Consider the following 20557-nt stretch of genomic DNA (forward strand, 5'->3'; position numbering starts at 1 on the left):
GCCTGCACCAGCTCAGGGAGGGATCCTGATCCTGCACATGTTCCGCTGGTGGTTCTTCTTTCACCATGGTGATGGGATTCCTCCGTTTCTGCTTCTGAGACGGCTCACTTTTCTTCCCAGTGGAATAGCCACGCTGACCAGTCCCCTCTGTAGAATCTTCTACACCTGATTTCCATGTTCCCATCCAGTCATTTGATGGAGTTTATGATGAAGTTATAGAAGAACCATAGCAAGTAATTTCACTTGGCTGCATGTATATCCTGGTATGGGAAAAAGACACTACCATAATAAATACATACATACATAAACAAACAAACAAACAAACAAATTACAGTTGTATCTTTAAAAGAATGAGGCCGATGCGGGGTGCGCCAGTGGCGCAATCAGTTAGCGTGCGGTACTTGTAGGAATGAGGCTGATGGAGGGAAATATATATCAGGGGATAGGGAACACATAGTTTATGATAAAAGCATTGCTTTGTGATAATTAGAGACTAGACTATGAATTGAGAAACGTCCAGAATTTCTATTATAAAGTAGAGTTCAAAGAGACTATATAAATAAACAATGATTATTCAATTTCACTCCTATGTTTGGACACCTTTATTTTCGGGCAGGGGGCACTCTGTTGGGCACTTTCATATGTAACAACTCATTTAACTCCCATGACAACCTTCTGTGTTAGACTGATAGTTTTCACTGTACGTTTGAGAAAACTTGGATTCAGAGAGGTCAACTAAGTGGCTCTGTAGTCAAGAGGCAGAGACAGAATTCAAATCCAGATCTCTCAACTCCCAAACTTCCTTTCTCTCTGCCCTGAGCCACAGCAGCAAAGACACCCAGGACGTTATTACGACATGCTGCTCTGTGCTTCACCTAAGGGTGGCACGAGATTTCAGAATTTTTAGTACTTCCAATAAAAATAATAAGTGGCCAGTTATAAAACAATTTCTCTGTAGCTAGCACAGAGATATTTTGCAAATCTTTCATAGGAAGAAAGGGAGAGAGGCAAGTGACCCGGGAATTGAAACCTATAAAACTAGGAACACTCATTCTTTGCTAGATTCTAGTCAGCAAGGCAGTAGGGTCTCAAGGTTCTTCGTGCTAGTTAATGAATTCTACAACTAAAATTATACTCACACCTTCCAATTTGTAGGAACAATCAGGAGTTCTTCTTTCCAAAGTCTGCTATTGGCATTTACTAGTCCCACGTGTGCTGGTGTGGTTGACATAGGCGTGGATCGCCCAGGAAGCCAGGTGAACACAGGTTCACTGTCTATGTACTAATCTGCAGTCAGCAATTCCCCAAGGGTTTCATCATGCCAGCAATCCAACTTCTGCTTACTCTTCTTCAGTGCACAATGCTACTTGTTGAGTACAGTTTAGTAAGCAAACACAAGCAACCCATGCGTACCTCGCTCACTTTGTTACTCCGTCCCTATCAGTTATTACAAGTTTAAGAAAATGAAGCTTGGATTACTTACGAAAATACGGTGGAGCTGAGAGAGAGCGGCAGATGCCAGCCATACACAGAAATGTGACATTGTTCACTACAGATGAGTAACCAAGCACAAATCATTGCGTGCTTATTGGGTAAGCTGGCACTAGACTGCCACGATTGTTCACATAGTTTATGTCTCACCTCCACAGGATGTGCACCTGCTGTTAAACCCGCTCAAATGGCCTGGCCCTGCGGTTTGGGGCCTTTCTGCTGATACAGGGGGTTATAAATATTACAAGGACAAGAGCAGTTCATATTACAGACTAATGCATGACATGTTCATTTCCTGTTTATTCTCTGTCATCTGAGACATGAGCTAAAATTTCAGTCTATCGTGTAAAGGTAATGGCAAAATATGGCCAGCCATTGTACGTCACTTAGAATATGCTCTGGATAAGACAGACTCCTGGTAGCAGCTCCCTCACTCTTGATTGGACTGATCTCGGTTGGGGGATGAGGCTGCCATGGGGCAGAATCAACTTGGGGCCAAGAAGAGACTGTCTGTTCCCGTGAAGACTGACAAAGCTTGGAAAGAGTACCTAGAACTGATACGAGGCAACTCGATGGCTGTGAGTTTGGCTTTTTGGATTTGGTTTCTTGCTCCAGTTGATGGCCCAGTGGTTAAAGCTCTGGGCTACTAACCCACAAGGCTGGTAGCTAGAGCCCACCAGCTGTTCTGTGTGAGAGACATGACAGTCTGCTTTTGTAAAGATTATGTCCTCGGAAGCCCTGTGGGGCAGTACTGCTGTGTCCTATGAGGTTGCTACAAGTCAAATCATGGCCTCGGTGGCACTGGGTTTATTCTGGGCTCATGTGGCTTCATCACTCTATTCAAGCCAGCTGTAACAGAGAAGAGCGTCCTGTGCTTGTGAAAGAGAATCCTGTGAGATGGAATTCTGGGCATGGTTCATTTTGCATGAGTGACACGGATTTATTTGGAAGCATCTGTTTTCCCCTCCTGTCTGTTTGTTTACTTTGGCATCCTGGGGCTACTAGTTCTCTCTAACCCCTGGACCCAAAGGCACAACCTGTAATTAGTTTCGTAAACATCTTCTTATAGAGTTATCATTACAAAACTATTACAAAGGCATCATGTCCCAAGGGGCAGTGAAATTCCTGCCTCTGAATAGTTTCATTATTAGTAAAATGCAGAAGCCCCTAACAAGAACCAAAAATACCTGATCAATTTCTTTCCATCCTGTTCACCAAACATCCACATGCACTTATGTTAGCTTGGTTAGGAAGAGACTCCGGCAGCTCTTCTGACTCGTTGCCCTTAGCAATACACTATTATTACAAAAAATACTTGAAGGTACTACCTATGTACCAGGCATGGTTCTTAGCACATTAGAAAGGTTTAATTTTCAAAGCACTGTGGGAGGAAGATGTTACCTAGGGTCACCCAAATAGTTCTGATAGAGCCAGATGATAAAGCCACCTTTCGGGGGTTCCAGAGTCTGTGTCCTCAACCACAGTGCTTTCTCTGTTAAGGATCAGATGGGACCCGTTTGTATACAATGGAAACCCAGATAGGGATCTTGCCTTCATGGGGCTTGAGATCTAAATATATTGTTTTTATTCACCATATATATCTGACACTGATTTTAACAGAACACCACCCAATCCCTCCATGTTTCATATCTCCTATGTATTATATACTGTGACAGACACAGGGTCCACAAACAATACAGGTTGTCCCCAGTTGATGTTGAGACTCTGTTTCAAGGCTGTAAGACAGTTCCATTATAAGTTTAAGACGTCTGTTCTTCTTCTACTTCTTCTCAATGTCAATGTCGACCCACAAAGATTCTATAGAACAGCGTGGAACTGCCCAGTGATTTTCCAAGACTAGAAAGCTCTGTTTTTCTCCCGAGGAGTGGCTGGTGGTTTGAACTGCTAACCTTGGTGATTGAAACCCATCTCATAACCACTATGCCACCGGAGCTCTCCTACTTTTTGGTTTCCATTACTGTTGTCCTTTATTATCACTCTCTTTATAAACACAATCATTAAGCACCAACAAGTGAGCCTAGCAAAGGCTGTGATTCAGGTGCTATGACGCTGTATAATGTAGTACACGATGCTAAAGATAAGATGTTAAAAAAGACAAGAAAACATAAAAATCCAAATGGCCATTAAGTGCAGTTCAAATACATTGTAGTTTGCAAATACATTGCAACTCAAATACATTGTAGTTCAGGGACTGTTCAAGCCTTGATGCTAAAGAGTTCACAGAGAGCGCTCTTCCTTTCTCAGTGCCGTGTGTGTGTGCATCATCAAAGCTTTCGAAAAGAATATTGCGTTCATACTGAAGGATCATTTGAAGTTCGATAGATGAACACATGTGACAGGAAGGAGCAGTAGGCAGAAGACACAGGAACAGGAAGGTGGCCGGGTGGGCTCAGGAGTAAAAAAGATTAGTGGTGTAAAGAGGAGGAGGAGGTGTGGGAAAAATATTGAAAGTGCGATGAGCTGTCAGAAGTACAACCACAATGCTCCTCCACTTCATGCCGAATACTTTGGACATGCTATCAGGAGAGACCAGTCCCTGGAGAAGGGCATCGTGCTTTGTAAAGTGGAGGGGTGGGGAAAAGAGGAAGACTTGGTGGGATGGATTGACACAGTGGCTGCAACAATGGGTTCAAACATGACAACAACTTTGAGGATGGTGCAGGACTGAGCAATGTTTCTTTCTGTTGTACACAGGATCGCTGTGAGTCTGACCAGGCTTGATGGCACCTAACAACACCACCAAAGAAGCGGGGGAGTCTAAATGTTGAATGATTTTTGTCTTTCTTGATTAAGACATGGGCTTGCGTCTACCGGCAGTGGGGATCCATGGAGAAATTTAAGGAGTGAAAAGAAATGACTCATATTGTATTTTTGATCCCTAACATGAATAGTGTGATTCAGAATTGCCACTAAAAGAAATTTATAGTCCTGATTTAATGTTCTTTACCTCTTTCTCCGTACCCTCCTCCTCTCTCCTCTATTGACTCCTCTTGGTTGACTCTTTTGCCCAAGTCCATCGATCCACTTTACTGTTTCCAATAATCATAATGTCTTCACTCAATCAAAGCTTAATCTCATGCTTTCAGAAAAGCACCCAGAGTCTGCTATCAAATCTTAAAATGAACTTAAATTTCTCCATTCTTTAGGTTCACACGTGTTCCCAGTTTGAATGGGATTTCAAGAATTGTGATGAGAGAGAAATATATTTACTTCCGGGGCAGAGTGAAAGATTGGGGAAAGAATCTACACTTACTATATTATACTTCAGCAGCTTGCATCTCCTCACACTTGAAGGCCACCCTGCCACTTGGGGATGAATTCACATTTTTTTATATTGTGAAAGAAGCAGTTATCGTTTTATACACCTCCAGTGAGCCGGAAGCTGCTTTTAGCTCACTCACTCACTCACTCACTCACTCACTCACTCACTCACTCACTCACTGCCATGGAATTAATTCTGACTCAGAGCAAACCTATGCACAGAGTAAAACTACCCCATGTGTGTTTCTGAGGCTGTAAATCTTTACAGGAGTAGAAAGCCTCATTGCTCTCTTGTGGAGCAGCTGGTGGTTTCGAACTGCTGACCTTGTAGTGAGCAGCACAACCGTAGCAGCCCAATTCCACTAGGATGCCTTTCTCTGCACTCCCCATCCGTATCCTGCGGTGTGACACCCATCTTCTTGGAATCTCTGTTCTCTTTCATGCTTCTGCCTAAAGAACTGTTCAAAGATAATTTGGGGGGAAGATTGGATTGTAACACAATTCAGATGTCAGGCGCCGCTATTCGTTTATCCTTTCAGCTGGCAATTGAGTTGCGTCTCTGCGGCAGTATTCCTCTGTGGTAATGGCCTGTAGGTTTCATCTTCCTGCAATGGTGAGAGGCATTGAGTTCGTCTTCGGTTCTCAAGGTGGAGGTTGTCTTGGCATTGTCAGCCCTTCTGAGGATCTGTCTTCCATTTTAGAGGAATACTTAAAGCATATCTTTCTCAATGGCCCACCGTTTGCATTAACGATGCCCGTCAAGGGAAATGTGCTGCTTTTGCCCCTGGAGTATTTATGCCCTCTTTCTTTACTTAGATCCAAGCGTCACTGGACACACACTTTGGCAGCCATGGCAGAAGGGCGCTCCTCCACAAGCCTGCTTCCTCCAGCAGCACCGAGCTCCGCGTCCTGCAGCACATTCTCACTCAGCATCGCTATGCTGTTCTCGTCGTCGAAGACGAGCTTGGCGCTGGCTTGGGACCGGGGCTGCTGGAACAAGGTCAGAGCAATAACTACTTACCAAGGTCGCTTGACTTAGCATGTTTAGCAATTTCTAGAAAGTGCTACTGCTTTCCTTTAAATAAATGCACGGAAATAAATGGCTACCAATCATCGTTTTCTTGCATCATGGAAAATTTAGCTCCTTTTCTCTGCCCTCTTGATTCCCCCCGCTCCAGCTTTATGGCTTTAATCCTATAGACTTGTCTATGGAGTTCTATAGTTCATGTTTAAATGTTACATAAAAAATGTTCACGTTTATGAGCCGGAATGCATGTTCCAACCAGCACAGAGCTGCTCTATATTTTAAGAAAATTGCCATCTCATCTGACTGCAAGTAGAAGGTGCTGGAAATCGTTTCTCGAAGCCAGTGTAAAAGTGTCTCACAGATTGGCTTTTAATGTGAAAGGGGGGTGGGTATGTATCATTGATGTCATTCTTCCTCAAGGATGTTGCTTCTATCATGTGGAGAGAAAAATAAGAGGCGCGTTTTTAAACAAGGTCCTTGAGCAGCTGATGAGGGTCAGAAGGAACAGGAACAATAACAGGTACCCTTCCCTGAGCAAAGATCTACATCACAGAGGCCATACCATGCCTCCTCTTCGTGACTGCCTCTGTCTGTGCTTCAGTCCCTCAACGGGCTTTGCTTCCCATCAGGTCAACTCCGACTTACGGTGACCCTCCTGTGGGTAGAATAGGGTAGGGCTCTAGAGGGATTCAAGTGACTGGCTGTTCAGAAAAAAATCACCAGGCCTTTCTTCCGAATCATCTCTGCGTAGACTCAAACTTTCAGCTGAGCATTTAACAGTTTTTCTCCCCCCAACCCCCACTCACCCAAAATCACTGTCATGGAGTCAATTAAACTCATAGGGACGCTATAGGATAGGGTAGAAATGCCCCTGCGATTTTCCAAGACCAACAGTCCATATGGAGGGCAAAGCCTCTTCTTTCTCCTCCCAAGTTATCCTCCTTTTTCTTCTGAAACGAAGCAAGGACACAGAGGCAAAGTGGTCATGTGTTCTATCTGTACTGCAACCGGACCCAATTGAAACGTGGAATTCGGATATGGATTTTCATTCCCGGTTTAGTTAAATCAGTACACTCCTCCCACTTGGTGCATTGACTGAGTTACTTCCTATGGGCCCAGCAGGCTTCTCTGTGCATTTCAAGTAAAATTCAGCGTCAATTCCAATGTTCTCCCCAGTTGCGAAGCAGATAGAATATGTCTCCTTTCTCCCTCACTGTTTTCTCATCCCCCTCCACTCTCAGGGAAGTGCAAAGACAGTGGGGGAGGGGTCCCTAGAATCTGTCAGTAGAAGAAGGCTGGCGGGCTCAGTACGTGGTGTGACCAGAAGTTTTCCATGCAAATGCCGACATGGCTTCCCTTTCCCACATGACCACAGTGTTGCCAACATCCACTTCCGGAGTCTTTAGCATGTTAACTTCTCTGGGCCCTATCTCTTGGTCTGTTACACAGCAAGAATACTATTTACTTCATAGTCAGAAGTCATGGTAATTTAATCACTTTGTCCTCATTAAAGTTCTGGGCATAGAAAAAGTAAAGCTCTTTCACTTCATCCCACTCAGTGGTCTGCACGGGAACCAGCATTATGTATGATACAAGCAAGCACAGGTACGTCTGATGTGTAGCCCAGTGTGCAAAGCATCCTAAAATGATCCTAAGGTGATCTAGATCATGGAGTAGCAATCTTTAGAATTAATTTTGAGGAGGAAACGATGCAAAAGCCTGCCTAATACCAGGCCATGGTACTGCTTGCAATTTAGCTGGGAAGGTATTTACAGCAAGTTGCTCATCCTTAAACTGATTTTGAAAACAGGAGGCCAATTTTCTTCAGTCAGGCCCACAGAGTTTCACATAATGAAAAACATAACAATTTTATGGTCCTCCGGTGCCTTGCTTTGGAAAAATATACTGTACGTCTCTGCATGTGTGTAACATGTAATTCTCTAAAGGAAACAAGAGACGCACCATCCAATTATTCTCTCCTAACATTCAGGTAGTCATCAGCAAATCAGTGCTTGCGGTGGACCCAGACCAGAGGAGTGGCCTGCAAGAGGGCCAGTGTTAATGCACTTCCATGCTGAAATCCAGGCAACAGGTAGTCTGAGAGATTCTGACTCTGGATTTACAGTCACTCGGAATTGTTTATGTGCATTTCAAGGAGAATGCTCCTTCAACTCCTGGATTTAAGTTTCACTCTCAAATTATGTGTATTGTAAACTCACTGCCATCCAGCCAATTCTGTTCGCGGGACCCCGTAGGACAGAGTAGAGTTTCCCCCTGGGGGTTTCTGAGGCTGTAACTCTTTATAGGAGTAGAAATCCTCATTTTTCTCTCAGAGTGGCTGGTCGTTTCAAACTGCTGACCTTGTGGTTAGCAGCTCAAAGCCTAACCCACCATGCCACCAGGGTTCATGCATATGTTAATCTGCCATTAACAGAGTTGGCATCACTCTAGTGGTTTCTAATTGCTCTTGTTTTTGTACCTTGAGAGTTTACATTTAATGCTTTTTGGGGGAAGTAATATAAAAAGGAAACATCATATAGACTTTATAGTCTAAGGTAAGCAAACTGTGACCCGTAGGCCAAATTTGGGCCCTCTTCCCTTTTTCTTTCTTTTTTAATAAATAAAGTTTTTTGAGCCACAGCTCCCATCACTTCCTTCTGCACTCACTGTGGTTTTGTTCTGGGCTACAATGTTAGAGCAGTTACAAGGGAGAATCTACAGCCTTCAAAGGCTAAACTATTTACTGCTGGACCTTTGACAGAAAAGCTTGCTGATCCTTGTGTCTAGACTAATTCCATTTGGCTTGATCACAGGCTTAGCTGAGTAAACTCTAGGAGAGGAATAGTTTCATTTTTGAACGTAGACTAAACCTCATTCGGAAAAGCTTTGCTGCTCTATAAGAAAATATACAATAATAAGATTATTCATCTAAAGGATATCATTAGAGCCCAAACTGACTGTTCCTCTTCTTCTCACTACCAATGAGTCAGTTCTGACGCTTAGAGATCCTGTAGGCCAGGGTAGAACCGCCTCTGTGAGCTTGGAGACTGGAACTCTTGACGGGAGAGCATTCCATCCTCTGGGCCACTGGACTTTAGGCTCACACTTGCCTCTGAGGTTCCCACTACTCAGAGCACCAGGGAAAGAAGAGAAGCTTTACTCTCAGAAAGAATGGATGATTTCAGATTCTTCCCCGAGCCTTTCACACGGCCTGGCAGAATGTTTAAGACAACTCTTTCAAAGGGAGTGTTGAGCTGACAATAAGGGATGCAATGGGTCAAAACTTAGAGCAACCTTTGGCTTGTACATGAAGTGTCCCGTGTTGGTGCGTGTAGCTGTCTTCCAATGGAGTGCTGATGCGGGGATGACATTACGGCCTGAGAGAGTGACGACGGCATTTCGATGGGGGATCAGAGTTAACATCATGACATAGTACTGCTTTACTGATGTTTGAATTGGCATTAAAATGGACATATTGTATTCTGGAGAATAGTATTTTAAATAATGTTGCTTCTCAGCTCCCTGCCTCTCCCAGTAAGCATACTGTAATTTACCCAAATGTGTTTTTGGAAATTACTGCTAAAAGATATAGCTAAGAGAGCAAGAGATGCAGATCACTGCTTAATGCGGTGGAAAATTTTTTTTTTAAAAAAACCAACACATTTCCTCTCATGGTTATAATTTAATGGATTTCTGTCTTTCTCCATTTTTATTAGCATCTCTTTGTACTTTCCTTTGAAATGTCCAACATGTCTGGGTGTCACTTGGAGTTTCATCTAATGTTGAAGTTTTATTTGTCGTGGCTACTTGCCAAGAGCTCTTTCTGAATGGGAACCAAAAAATCGAACTTTACTCACAGAAAATATCTTTCATATTTTTAAAAATCTGTATTAAAAGTGAAGCTACAAGCAAGTGGAGATTTCAACAAATCTAAACAAGAGGAGCGTAACCAGAAGAACTCCTTCTTCAGAAGACAGATCAGGACTTCCAAGATGCAGACTTTGGGGCCCATAGAACCTAAATTGCTGTCCTTCTTCAGAAGACAGATCAGGACTTCCAAGATGCAGACTTTGGGGCCCATAGAACCTAAATTGCTGTCCTTCTTCAGAAGACAGATCAGGACTTCCAAGATGCAGACTTTGGGGCCCATAGAACCTAAATTGCTGTCCTTCTTCAGAAGACAGATCAGGACTTCCAAGATGCAGACTTTGGGGCCCATAGAACCTAAATTGCTGTCCTTCTTCAGAAGACAGATCAGGACTTCCAAAATGCAGACTTTGGGGCCCATAGAACCTAAATTGCTGTCCTTCATGTTACCCTAGAATGGATAAACAGCCTCAGGCCAAGAACCCCTGGCTGTGTAGTGGATCCCAGTTGGGCTTAAACCTATCAGCTACTCTGTAAGACAGAGGAGGCTTTCTGGTCCCATAAAGATTCACAGGTTTGGAAACCCAAAGGGGCAGTTTTAATCTATTCTATTGGGTTGTTTTGAGTCAGAGTCAACTAGATGGTTGTAACTTTGTTAGTTGTGCTCATTCAAAGGCCTGGTTTACTAGATATTTGAATAGATTTTGACCTTGAACTTTTCACTGCCAACCCTAATCTAAGAACAGTCACTATAACAAAAGGTGGTGGAAAAATCAGAGGGTACCCAACTATCAGAAAGGATAGGATCTGGTCTCATAAAAGTTTTTCTTAAAACCAGTAGCATCTAAGTGAGGTGTCAGCTAAGGCCACACAGAAGGAGCCACCAGCCTGTGTGATCCAAGGATTATAAATAATAAAATCAAACATTGGGGAGGGAATTATATGAGACCTTAAATTCTGAGCACCCAGTTTGCAGAAGGCTAGGAATGACAGGAAAAACCCCAAATCCTTTTGCAGAGCGCCCACATGGGATCAAGCCTGAAGGAATTCCTTCGGACCATTGATGGGGTTGTGAGCCGCCTTGCCCTGAGGCAGTGCTTCGGACAGTGGATGGCTGCAGATGGGTTGGGCTAAGATTCAATACCTTATCCTTTATTTTACATTCAGATTCATTTTAAATTAATTTTAGTATTATTATTTTTCGACTTTCTTTTAGGTTGAGGCTTTACTGTGCTTTTTGTTGGTGGTAGTGGTGGTTTTTGTTTGTTGGCATGAGTTTCTTTATATGAAATTCAGGAGAGGAAAGGAAAGTCTATAGAGACAGTAAGTAGCTTAATAGTTATGGAAGAGGAGGTTTGGGGAGAAATGGGCAGCAAATAATAAAGAGTTCCAGAAAGAAGAAAATATCCTAACATTGATTGTGGTAATTGCATGACTCTTTAAAAAAAATCATTTTACTGGGGGCTCATACAACTCTTATCACAAGTCATACATACATCCATTGTGTCAAGCACTTTTGTACATTTGTTTCCCTCATCATTCTCAAAACATTTGCCTTCTACTTGAGCTCTTGGTATCAGCTCCTCATTTCCCCCCTCCCGCCTAGTTCCCCCTCCCCCATGAACCCTTGATAATTTATAAATTATTGTTATTTTGTCATATCTTACACCATCCGACATCTCCCTTCATCCATTTATCTGCTGTCTATTCCCCAGGGAGGAAGTTATATTTGTAGATCCTTGTAATCAGTTCTCTCTTTCTCCCCCACCTTCCCTCTACCCTTCTGGTATCGCCACTCTCACCATTGGTCCTGAAGGGATGATCTGTCCTGGATTCCCTGTGTTTCCAGCTCCTATCTGTATCAGTGTACATTCTCCATTCCAGCCAGATTTGTAAGGTAGAATTGGGATCATGATAGTGTGGGGGAGGAAGCATTCAAGAACTAGAGGAAAGTCGCATGTTTCATCCTTGCTACACTGTACCCTGACTAGCTGGTCTCCTCCCCGCCCCCCCCCCATTGAATTATATGGTGATGTGAATTATATGCCAATAAAACTGCTAAAATAAAAAAACCAATTTAATAAATAAGCAAAATAAAAGATCTGGCTTGAAAACCTGGTTGATATATATGCATGTACACGTACACACACATATATTCAACATTTTATTGTTTACAGAGCAAATTGGTTTTCCACCCAATGCTTCTTACATAGTTTATTTTGTGACATTGATTGCGGTGCCCATCATGTAAAATCACCTCCCCCAGTTCTTTCCTTTATCGACCATCGCCATTGGTCCTTTGAGCGACCCGCTCCTGCCTTGTGAGCTAAAACAAAGACACCCCACCCACTGTCATCTGACTGAGCGTGACGCAGGGCAGCCCCATTGGGATTTCTGATGCTGTAAATCTTTCTGGGAGCAGACAGCCTCATCTTTCTCTCTGGAGGGGCTGTGCAGCCTTGAAGTCAGCAGCCCGACAAAGCACCCACGACGTCACCAGGAATCCTTTGCCTAAATTACCTTTAAAAAAGTAACCCTAAGGATTCCAACCTAAGTTTCGCCTGACCCCCAAGTTTATTTCTTAGATTTGGATTGCCACAACCTCGCACCTCCCCAGGATAAGAGCTTCCCCTTTGATCTCATGCTGTTGGTTGGTCCCAGAAGTGAGCGCCGGGAGGTGTTCGCTCTGTGTGGTTGTTGTTGTTAGGAGGTGCCCTTGTGTGGGTTCCTGCTCAGACCCCGTGAACAAGGAACAGAATGCCACTCGATCCTGCATCATCCTCAAAGGGCCGCCATCGTTGCAGCCAAGGCCTCAGTCCATCTCCCAGAGAGTCTTCCTCTTTTCTGTTGCACCATCCTTGGATGGTGCCCTTTGCCCTTTTGCATGTTTCTCCCATTATCCCACTTCGGGAAGTGATGGTAACTTTGTCCGTTGTGCATCAGACTGCTAACCACAAGGTCAGCAGTTAGAAACCTCCAGTCTTTCCTCAGGACACAGGGGAGGCTTTCCACTCCCTTAAAGAGTGGACACTTGGAAACTCACCCGGGCAGTTCTCCTCTAGGACAGAGGGTCGCCCTCAGACAGAATCAATTTGATGGCAGTGGGTTTAGTTGGTTTGGGGTTGTTTTTTGTTGTTGTTGGTTAGCATGTTTACTAGTGTTACTCAATCTGTAGGGTCGAAGGGAGAGCTGATGAGCTTCGTTCTAACATATTCAGTCACAGGTGCTGTGAGGTTATAGCAGGACTTAGAGCAGGCAGAAGGCCAGAACAATGGATTGGAATGTGTGGTTCAGCTGCATCGAGCCGATAGATAATTGATTCACTTCAGGCTTCATAAGCCATCAAACATTGTGACATCTTGTACCATCGAAAAGCCAGCTGCAAGGCAAGACGTGGACAACAAAACATAGCCTGTTGTCTGTTTGCAAACATCAACAGCCACAAGGAGAGGGAACCAGTGAGAGGGAACCAGTCAACAACCCCAGCATATTGCTGAGGCCTTTCTTGTCCCACCCACGTTACATCCTTCGGCTCCTTGGTTCATTTCTTAGCATAGTGGGAAACATTTGTTTTTATGGTCTCCCCATGGCTGGCTTTGGAAAAACGTATTTTATGGCCCAGAAGTTTTAAAACATATATTTCTGTGAGGGAAAACGAGATACAAACACCATCAAATGGTTCTCATTCACACCATGGAGCTGCGGCTCAGTAAATCATGGCTTCTCTTCAGAGGACGGGCGGGTGGGCTGAAAATGAAAACGAATGCTTTCCCAAAGATTGTAACCTCCCGGGGCAGCGTCTAAGCAACCGGTAGTTCAGGAGACTCCGACTCGGAGTATATGTTCTCATTGGATCAGAATTATTTATGTTTGCTTGAAGAGAGCTGGGTTTCTGTGGTGGCAGCAGCAGCCTAACGCCTGCGGCAGGACCTAGAAAATAAGATTGTTCCCGCGGAAAGGGGCATTTCTAGAAGGCCCTGCAAGTCGCAGGACACGAGTTTGGCCTTCTCGCGGTTTCATGGGATGTGTCAAGAGCAGATTGATGGACAGTAGCTCACGAAGGGCATAATTAACAAGCCAAATCTATTTCCTGAGTTGATTCTGACTCCCTGGGACCCAGAGGACAGAAAGGAAGGGCCCTGCCGGGGTTCCAGGCTGCGATCCTTGGGGAAGCAGAGCAAACCACTGACCTTTCTCTGAGCAGTTGACCAGCCAGCAGAGCTTCTCCCAGAAAGCATACGGAGGCCTCGCTTGGGGATGAACACTGGGTCAACCAGCGTTACCAGGCCTGTGCCCTCGTCCCCTCCAGTTGTCATGGAGGCCATTCTGACTCATGGCGACGACCCCACGTGCTCTAGAGAAAGTGGAGTGTCACTAAATCTTACGCAAAGGGGCTTTCATGCTGTGACCTTTGGTACCAGATCGCCATGCCTTTCTTCTGAGTTACGTCTGGTTCCAGCCACCTACCCTTTGGCTAGCAGCCCAGCCCTCGCTGTTTGAGCCATCCAGGGACACTGGCCCTCCTGGAGCTGGAGCAGGAGCTGTCGCACAGCAGGTGTGCCGCAGAGAGGATTACTGCTTTCCAGACATAGGGGATGCGGTTACATGGCCACCCACGGCTTTTTCAATTCCTCCCGTATCCTAGGATGCCAGAAACCTATGAGGATAGAAATTTCCTTTCTTTTGGGTTTGCTGTAGTCCGATGGCCCGGTGGGTAGACAAGAACTGACGGGGGGCCTGGGCGGAGTGGAGAGACGTCGGTGTGGGAGGGGAAGGCTCCTTGAGAGGGTCCCCTCTGGCTAGCATTACACATTTATAGCAGATGGATTAAAAACAATTGTTTTAAAATATCAGAATCGAACTTCTCTCCTCCTCCTGCCCTGCCTCAGCCCCCAAATCCCCCCACCCCCACCTCACCCCCGGAACCCCACCCCCCGGCCCACAGCAGCATGCTACTGCTTTCTTGAGTTTAATATGCTACATGTCTGTTTAGCAAGAAGACCGGAGAGTAAAGGTCACATTTAAAAGGCATGGCGTGTTTTACTTGTCAGGCTTCACCTCCAGCACATCTGCCATGCATGGTTTTCATTACGCCAGTAATGGGCGTTAGGCAGCATCAGAAGTGCCGTGGCGCTTTAAGTTAATCAAACTCCGGCCAGGGGGAGGGGAGATATGGGATCAAAGAAGCTCCTAGGACTGCAACATTCTGTTTTATTACGTTATGACACGCACAGTAATTGTGTGTTCGCGTTTACTGTTCTTTACTTCGGTGCTTATAGAATTACTGATATATTTACAACAGAACAGAATTCATTCCTTAATTGGCACGCCAGGCCTCAAGGCATATTTATTTAACCTTGGCTGAGATGGGTTGTTTCTACTGCAAGAACCCGACTTCAATTTCTGAAGCAGCGTTCTCATTTACAAAAGCTGGGCTTTGCGTGACCTCGCCATTCTGCTGTTTCCGTTCCCCTGCGCTGTGCAGTGGGAACAAAAGGCCAGTGTCTCCTTCCTTCCTCCAAAGGAACTACATGGCCTCCTGAAGTGGGTCCGTTTTCACCATCGAAAATGGCAACCAGATGTTGACCAAAATCCTTTGCCTGTCTCCTGCAAGCCCGCGGTCTTTCTCGTTGTTTAATCTTTTCGAGGTTCATGGAAACCAGATTGGGAGCTAGAATGTTCCAAAGCTGGGACATGTGGCCGGTGACTTTGAAGGTGATGTTCTCTAAAGCATTTTGTTCATTGTACCTGTCTGCTAATTTCCTTTCTTTCTTTATTTTAAGGATGCACTGAGATTTTAATCATGTATTGGATGCCGTTGTTCTTCCTTTCTAAGGTCCTTTTAAAGGCTTTTAGAAATAGTATTTTGCAATGCTGAAGAGAAACGCTCACCCAGCAGGTTAGGATCTCATTTGCAGGTTTCTGCATAAATTATTCAGTGATAAAACCCGAAAAATTCCCACCCAAAACTCTTTGCTACCAAACCCATGGTAACTCAGGAAGACCCTCGAGGACAGAGGAGGACTTCCCAGGAGGGTTCCCAAGACTGTCACCTATAGAGAGGGATCCTTGGTGGCCCAGTGGTTAAGCACTCCACTGTGAACCTCAAGGCCAGAAGTTCAAACCCAGCAGTCATGCCCCCGTAGAAAGATGAGGCTTTCTGTTCCCATCAAGATTTACTAGCCTCAGAAACCCACAGGGGGAGTTCTACTCTGCTTTATGGGGTTGTTATAAATAGAAATCAATTCTATGTGACAAAGTTGCTTTTTAAAATTTTTACTTTGAATCTTCTGGGAAGGAGCCTGTCACATCTCTCCCTTGTGGAGTGGCTGGTGGGTGCCAACTGCTGATCTTCCGTTAGCAGGAAAGCCTTTAGCTACTGTGTCACCTGGACTCTGTTTTCTGTTATATTGGGTAGGTTTCCCACAATGTGACCTCATCTCATTCATTCCATTCTGGTGATATTATTTTCAGTACTCTAATTTCCCATGGGGCCCAGTGTATTAAGCATTGGGCTGCTAACCTCAAGGTCAGCAGTTCAAGCCCAGCAGTAACATCACAGGAGAAAAATGAGGCTTTCTGTTCCTATAAGGATTTAGAGGCCTCTGAAGCCCACAGGCCACTTCTACCCTGCCCGGGGGGACACTGTAAGTTGGGACTGACCCTGTGACAGTGGGCGAGTTTCCCTAGGCCCGTCCCTTCTCGCGTTTGCTTTAGAGTAATTTTAGACCCTTCGGTCTCATCGAGCTGGTTTTTTAAAGGTACTTGTCACTCCTGGGGGATAGCCTTCATTTTATATGTGAATCTGTTATTCTGCTAAAAGGTAATTTTGGTTTAAAGAGTATCGCAGGGCGGCCGTCTTGGGAAGTCCTCGAGTCTCAGCCAGATCAGGAATCTGGCTCTCCTCGCATTTTTCACCTGGCCCGTCAGGATGCATCGAAGGTGATCCGACTCTCTCCATATGTCCTTAAACTTGGAAAGACCCCTTTGGGGGATTGCTTTCCTGTGCTGTAGCGATTGGTTATTTTGTTTGGGTTTGCCACAGAGTGAACTGTGCTGCGAATGGCAGATTTAATTTGGGAAAACTAATAATGCCCGTATGATATTTCAATTGAGAACAGACTGCAGGAAAGAAATGCCTTCATGGGGGGCCTTTGAAAAGACAGAGTAGATGTGTTCGCTGGTAGGGAGTTGGGGGCGCCATCTAGAATGTGTTCACTCTGCTAGTGCAGGATCAGATTTCGCTGCTGGACATATTTTTGCCATTTTTCTCAGTGGTGAGGGGGAGGTCTGGGAGCAGCTAGTTCCCCATTTCCAAGATGCCTCGTGGGTTTTGTACGGCTTTTTCTTTCCACTCACCACATGATATTGTTGAAACCTCCCAGATCACCTCTTTACAGACTTGACTTTTCCCAAGTTAAGTGAAGTTTCTTCCAGACCAACTCTCGGTGATAGCTTAAAGTTGCTCGCTTCTTTGCTGATGTCCAAAGGACCGTTTTGGAAACTGCCTTACGAAAAACCGATGACAAGCTAGAGAATCAAAAACAAACCTTTCACCATCGAGCCAGTTCCAACCCATAGCAACCCTGCAGGGGAGAGCTGAGCGGCTCCCTGTCTCCGAGGCTGCAAAACTTTACAGGGGCAGGCAGCTTCATCTTTCTCCCTCACAGTGGCTGGTGGATTTGAACTGCTGACTTTGTGGTAATCCTAACAAATTCATAACCAACTCAGTTAACTGGAGAAGGCAGTGAAATATAATGAAGCTGCCTGGGTGCCCCTGAGGAAACCAAACCCAGGGACATGGGGTTGATTCTGGCTTGTACTGGCCTTTCGTAGGGTTTCTGAGCATGTCCATCTTTATGGGAGCAGAGAAGCCTCATCGTTCTCCTGTGAAATGGCTGCTGGGTTTGAGCCACTGACCTCAGAAGCCCGATGCCTGACCAATAGCACCCCCAGGGCCTGATTTAAATTAGGGACTGGATGTTTTCTCTTTTCCTTTAAGCCACCTTCTCCTGGTTCTCCTACCTTTCTGACCTCTCTTTATGTTCTTCTCCAAAATTTTATCAACTCTCATCTTTTTCCCCTATCTGGATATTCCACCCAGAAATTCTGCTGCTCTCTTGATTCAATAATCTCTTCGGGGGAGCCATGTCCCTAATCTGTCTTCAGGGGTAGACTTTTGAGAGAGTCAGGAATGTGCAGGCACTGGGTGGATATTTTTATTCTTGTGCTTATGGCCTCAACATATTTAAAATGAAACTGATTATCTTCCACTCGAGAACTTCCTGTTGTTCTTAGCTGTCACCTTGCAGTCCCTAGTGCAACAGCCCCTCTGTCTGCCAGGGCCTCTCTCTTTCAACTGGCAGCACAGGGCAGTCACCAAGCTCTGAGAACTGTGTCTTCTGTCTGGGTGGCACTGCATTTCTTCAGCTCCTTGGCTATTCTCTTGTGCTATCCCCAACATCCAACATCACCACCACCACTACTGCTACCATTACCACGACAACCATCACCACTATTACCACCACCACCACCACACCCACCATTACTGCTACCATTACCACCACCACTACGGCCATCACCATTATCATAACCACTAATACCACCACAACCACCATTACCTCTACCATTACCACGACAACCATCACCACTATTACCACCAGCACCACCACACCCACTATTATTGCTACCATTACCATCACTACAGCCATCACCATTATCATAACCACCACCACCATCACAACCACCATTCCTGCTACCATTACCACCACCAATACCCCTACCATCACCACCGTCACCACCACCACTACCACTACCAGCACTACCATCAGTTGCTGTTGAATCTATCTTGATGCACAACTGAATGAATAGTCCCTCAGCCACTCGTCACGGCCTTCTACCACATAACCCCAAATTCACCGGCCAGTTTAATCTTCCAGAAGCACAAATCTGCTCACAGAATATCCGTGTGTAGGAATGGTCAACGATCCCTCATTTTCTATGAATAGAACACATTCTTCTTAGCTAAGAATCCAAATCTTCCTGTAGGATGGCGTCAGACCCTTTCATATCTCTGCCCCAGTAGGTTTCTCAGGTCTGTCCACACATGCAAGTTATCTAGGAATTTAAAAACTGAAAGGGCCAATGCTCAAGCCCTACCTCAGAAACATATGGGGCATGGGTGGGGCGCAAGTGCAACCCTCTGTGAAAAACCAGTCACTTCCAAGTGACACTGGCTTGTGACCAGGGAGGAGAACTGCCGTGGTTGGGCTACTCACCTTTGCCAGATCACTCACAATGTACAGCTCTGCTACCTCGCTCTGCTCCTGAGAGTTTCCTCTCCAAGGAGCGCCTCATTCCTGTCACTTCTCAGAACCGGAAGCAATGCTAGAACTTTACCCAGAACACACCCTCAGACCAGAGACCATCAGCAAATTATCCGAAGCCTCATCACACGCTATTCAGACACCTCGGGTGCCTAGAATATTCTTCCTGTTCTACATATACATATACTACGTATGAGTAGATAGATGTATATACGCATATAGTATATGTATGTGTATAATAATGTGTATGTGCGTATATACAGAGAGTATACTAACTCTAATACACATGCAAAATAAAATTTTATGAAGCTGGAATGGTTTTTACTTTCTATTTATAGCCTAGTCTGTCAAAAAGAGAACCTTGTGTACACATAGCAGGTATATAATTAAATGAACAAAACAATTGAGAAAAAGAAAAACCCAACAACTGGCAAATGCACTAGGAAAATAGCTGAAATGCTCCGTCAGCTATTCAAACACCATTTGCTCCTTTAAAGGTGAAGAAAAGGTAATCGTTATGCCAGGCAGTCACTGTATGGAACAGCAGAATGTAACAGGTTCAGACCTGTGTTTGAGCAAAAACCGCCGCAGAGCACAATGACACCCCCTCCCCCCAGCATAGATGTCAAGTCAGCAACATTGCATTTATCTCACAAAAGATGAATTGTGCCAACAAATGAATAATAACCTCTAGTTTCAGAGATTCCTTAAGGAGACATATGAGAGTCATATGTGAATCTCATCATTTATGGAACAAAACAGTCCATTTAGGGTGGGGAAATCTTGGAATCTACTAAGCAAGGGATGAAGGGCCATGGAGAACAGGGGTGTCTCCCAAGGGTGCTGCTTCTCCAAGGGCTAGCTCTATACTTTGTAGTTATCAGATGGGACGGGAAACCCTTGTCTGAATATTTGCTTACAGATCATAGTTTTGGCAAAGCACAACTGTGGTACCTATTCACTAGGAAGGACTGGGATTCTTGAAGTTCAGGATGCTTTGTAATTATCTGGGGGCTTGCTAGCTCACAGATTGCTGGGCCCAACTCTTAGTATAAAAGGGTCTCTGATGTCATAATGGGATAAGCATGGGCAGGCAGGTCAAACCCACCGGTCATTCCATGGGAGAAAAATGAGACTGCCTGTTCCCACACAGATCTCAGAAACCTTAAGGAGGACTTTGATTCTGTGCTATTGGGTCGCTATGAGTTTGCATAGACTTGAAGTGTTTAGCTTGAAGGGTTCCTAGATCTGATTCAGTAGGGAGTGCTGATGTTTCCAGGTGATGTTAATGTGCTAATCCTGCAACCATGTGTTGAGATCCACTGTTCTAGATATTTCATTAGGGTTTTCAGGCTTTCTCCAGAAGCAAAAAGTTCTGCCTATTTTCTATTTCAGTAATTAATGGCCAAACAATTCTCCATTTGCTTTACCCAGACCCTGAATCAACCTTCCACATTGGTGATAAGCCCATCTGCTAAATGCATATAGATGCTAAATCTACTTATTATGCATTGAATTTGAAAGACATACCTATTGACTTAATTTCTTTTTAAAAGAATTTATA

The 20557-nt window shown here is 44.7% G+C and overlaps 1 protein-coding gene across 3 annotated transcripts in view; it reads left to right on the plus strand.

Moving 5' to 3' along the window:
• CPED1 (cadherin like and PC-esterase domain containing 1) overlaps positions 1–20557 on the plus strand; it is a 325775-nt gene that overhangs the window by 37974 nt on the left and 267244 nt on the right. For 2 of the 3 annotated variants that reach the window (XM_075558608.1, XM_075558609.1), the window contains one exon: positions 5590–5773. The exons of the other annotated variant lie outside the window; for it this stretch is intronic. In XM_075558608.1, coding sequence (XP_075414723.1) covers positions 5590–5773 — 184 coding nt within the window. The remainder of the gene's footprint in view (positions 1–5589; positions 5774–20557) is intronic. 3 annotated transcript variants of the gene reach the window in all.

This window comes from Tenrec ecaudatus, chromosome 9, assembly GCF_050624435.1.
Source record: "Tenrec ecaudatus isolate mTenEca1 chromosome 9, mTenEca1.hap1, whole genome shotgun sequence".
Classification (NCBI taxonomy): domain Eukaryota; kingdom Metazoa; phylum Chordata; class Mammalia; order Afrosoricida; family Tenrecidae; genus Tenrec; species Tenrec ecaudatus.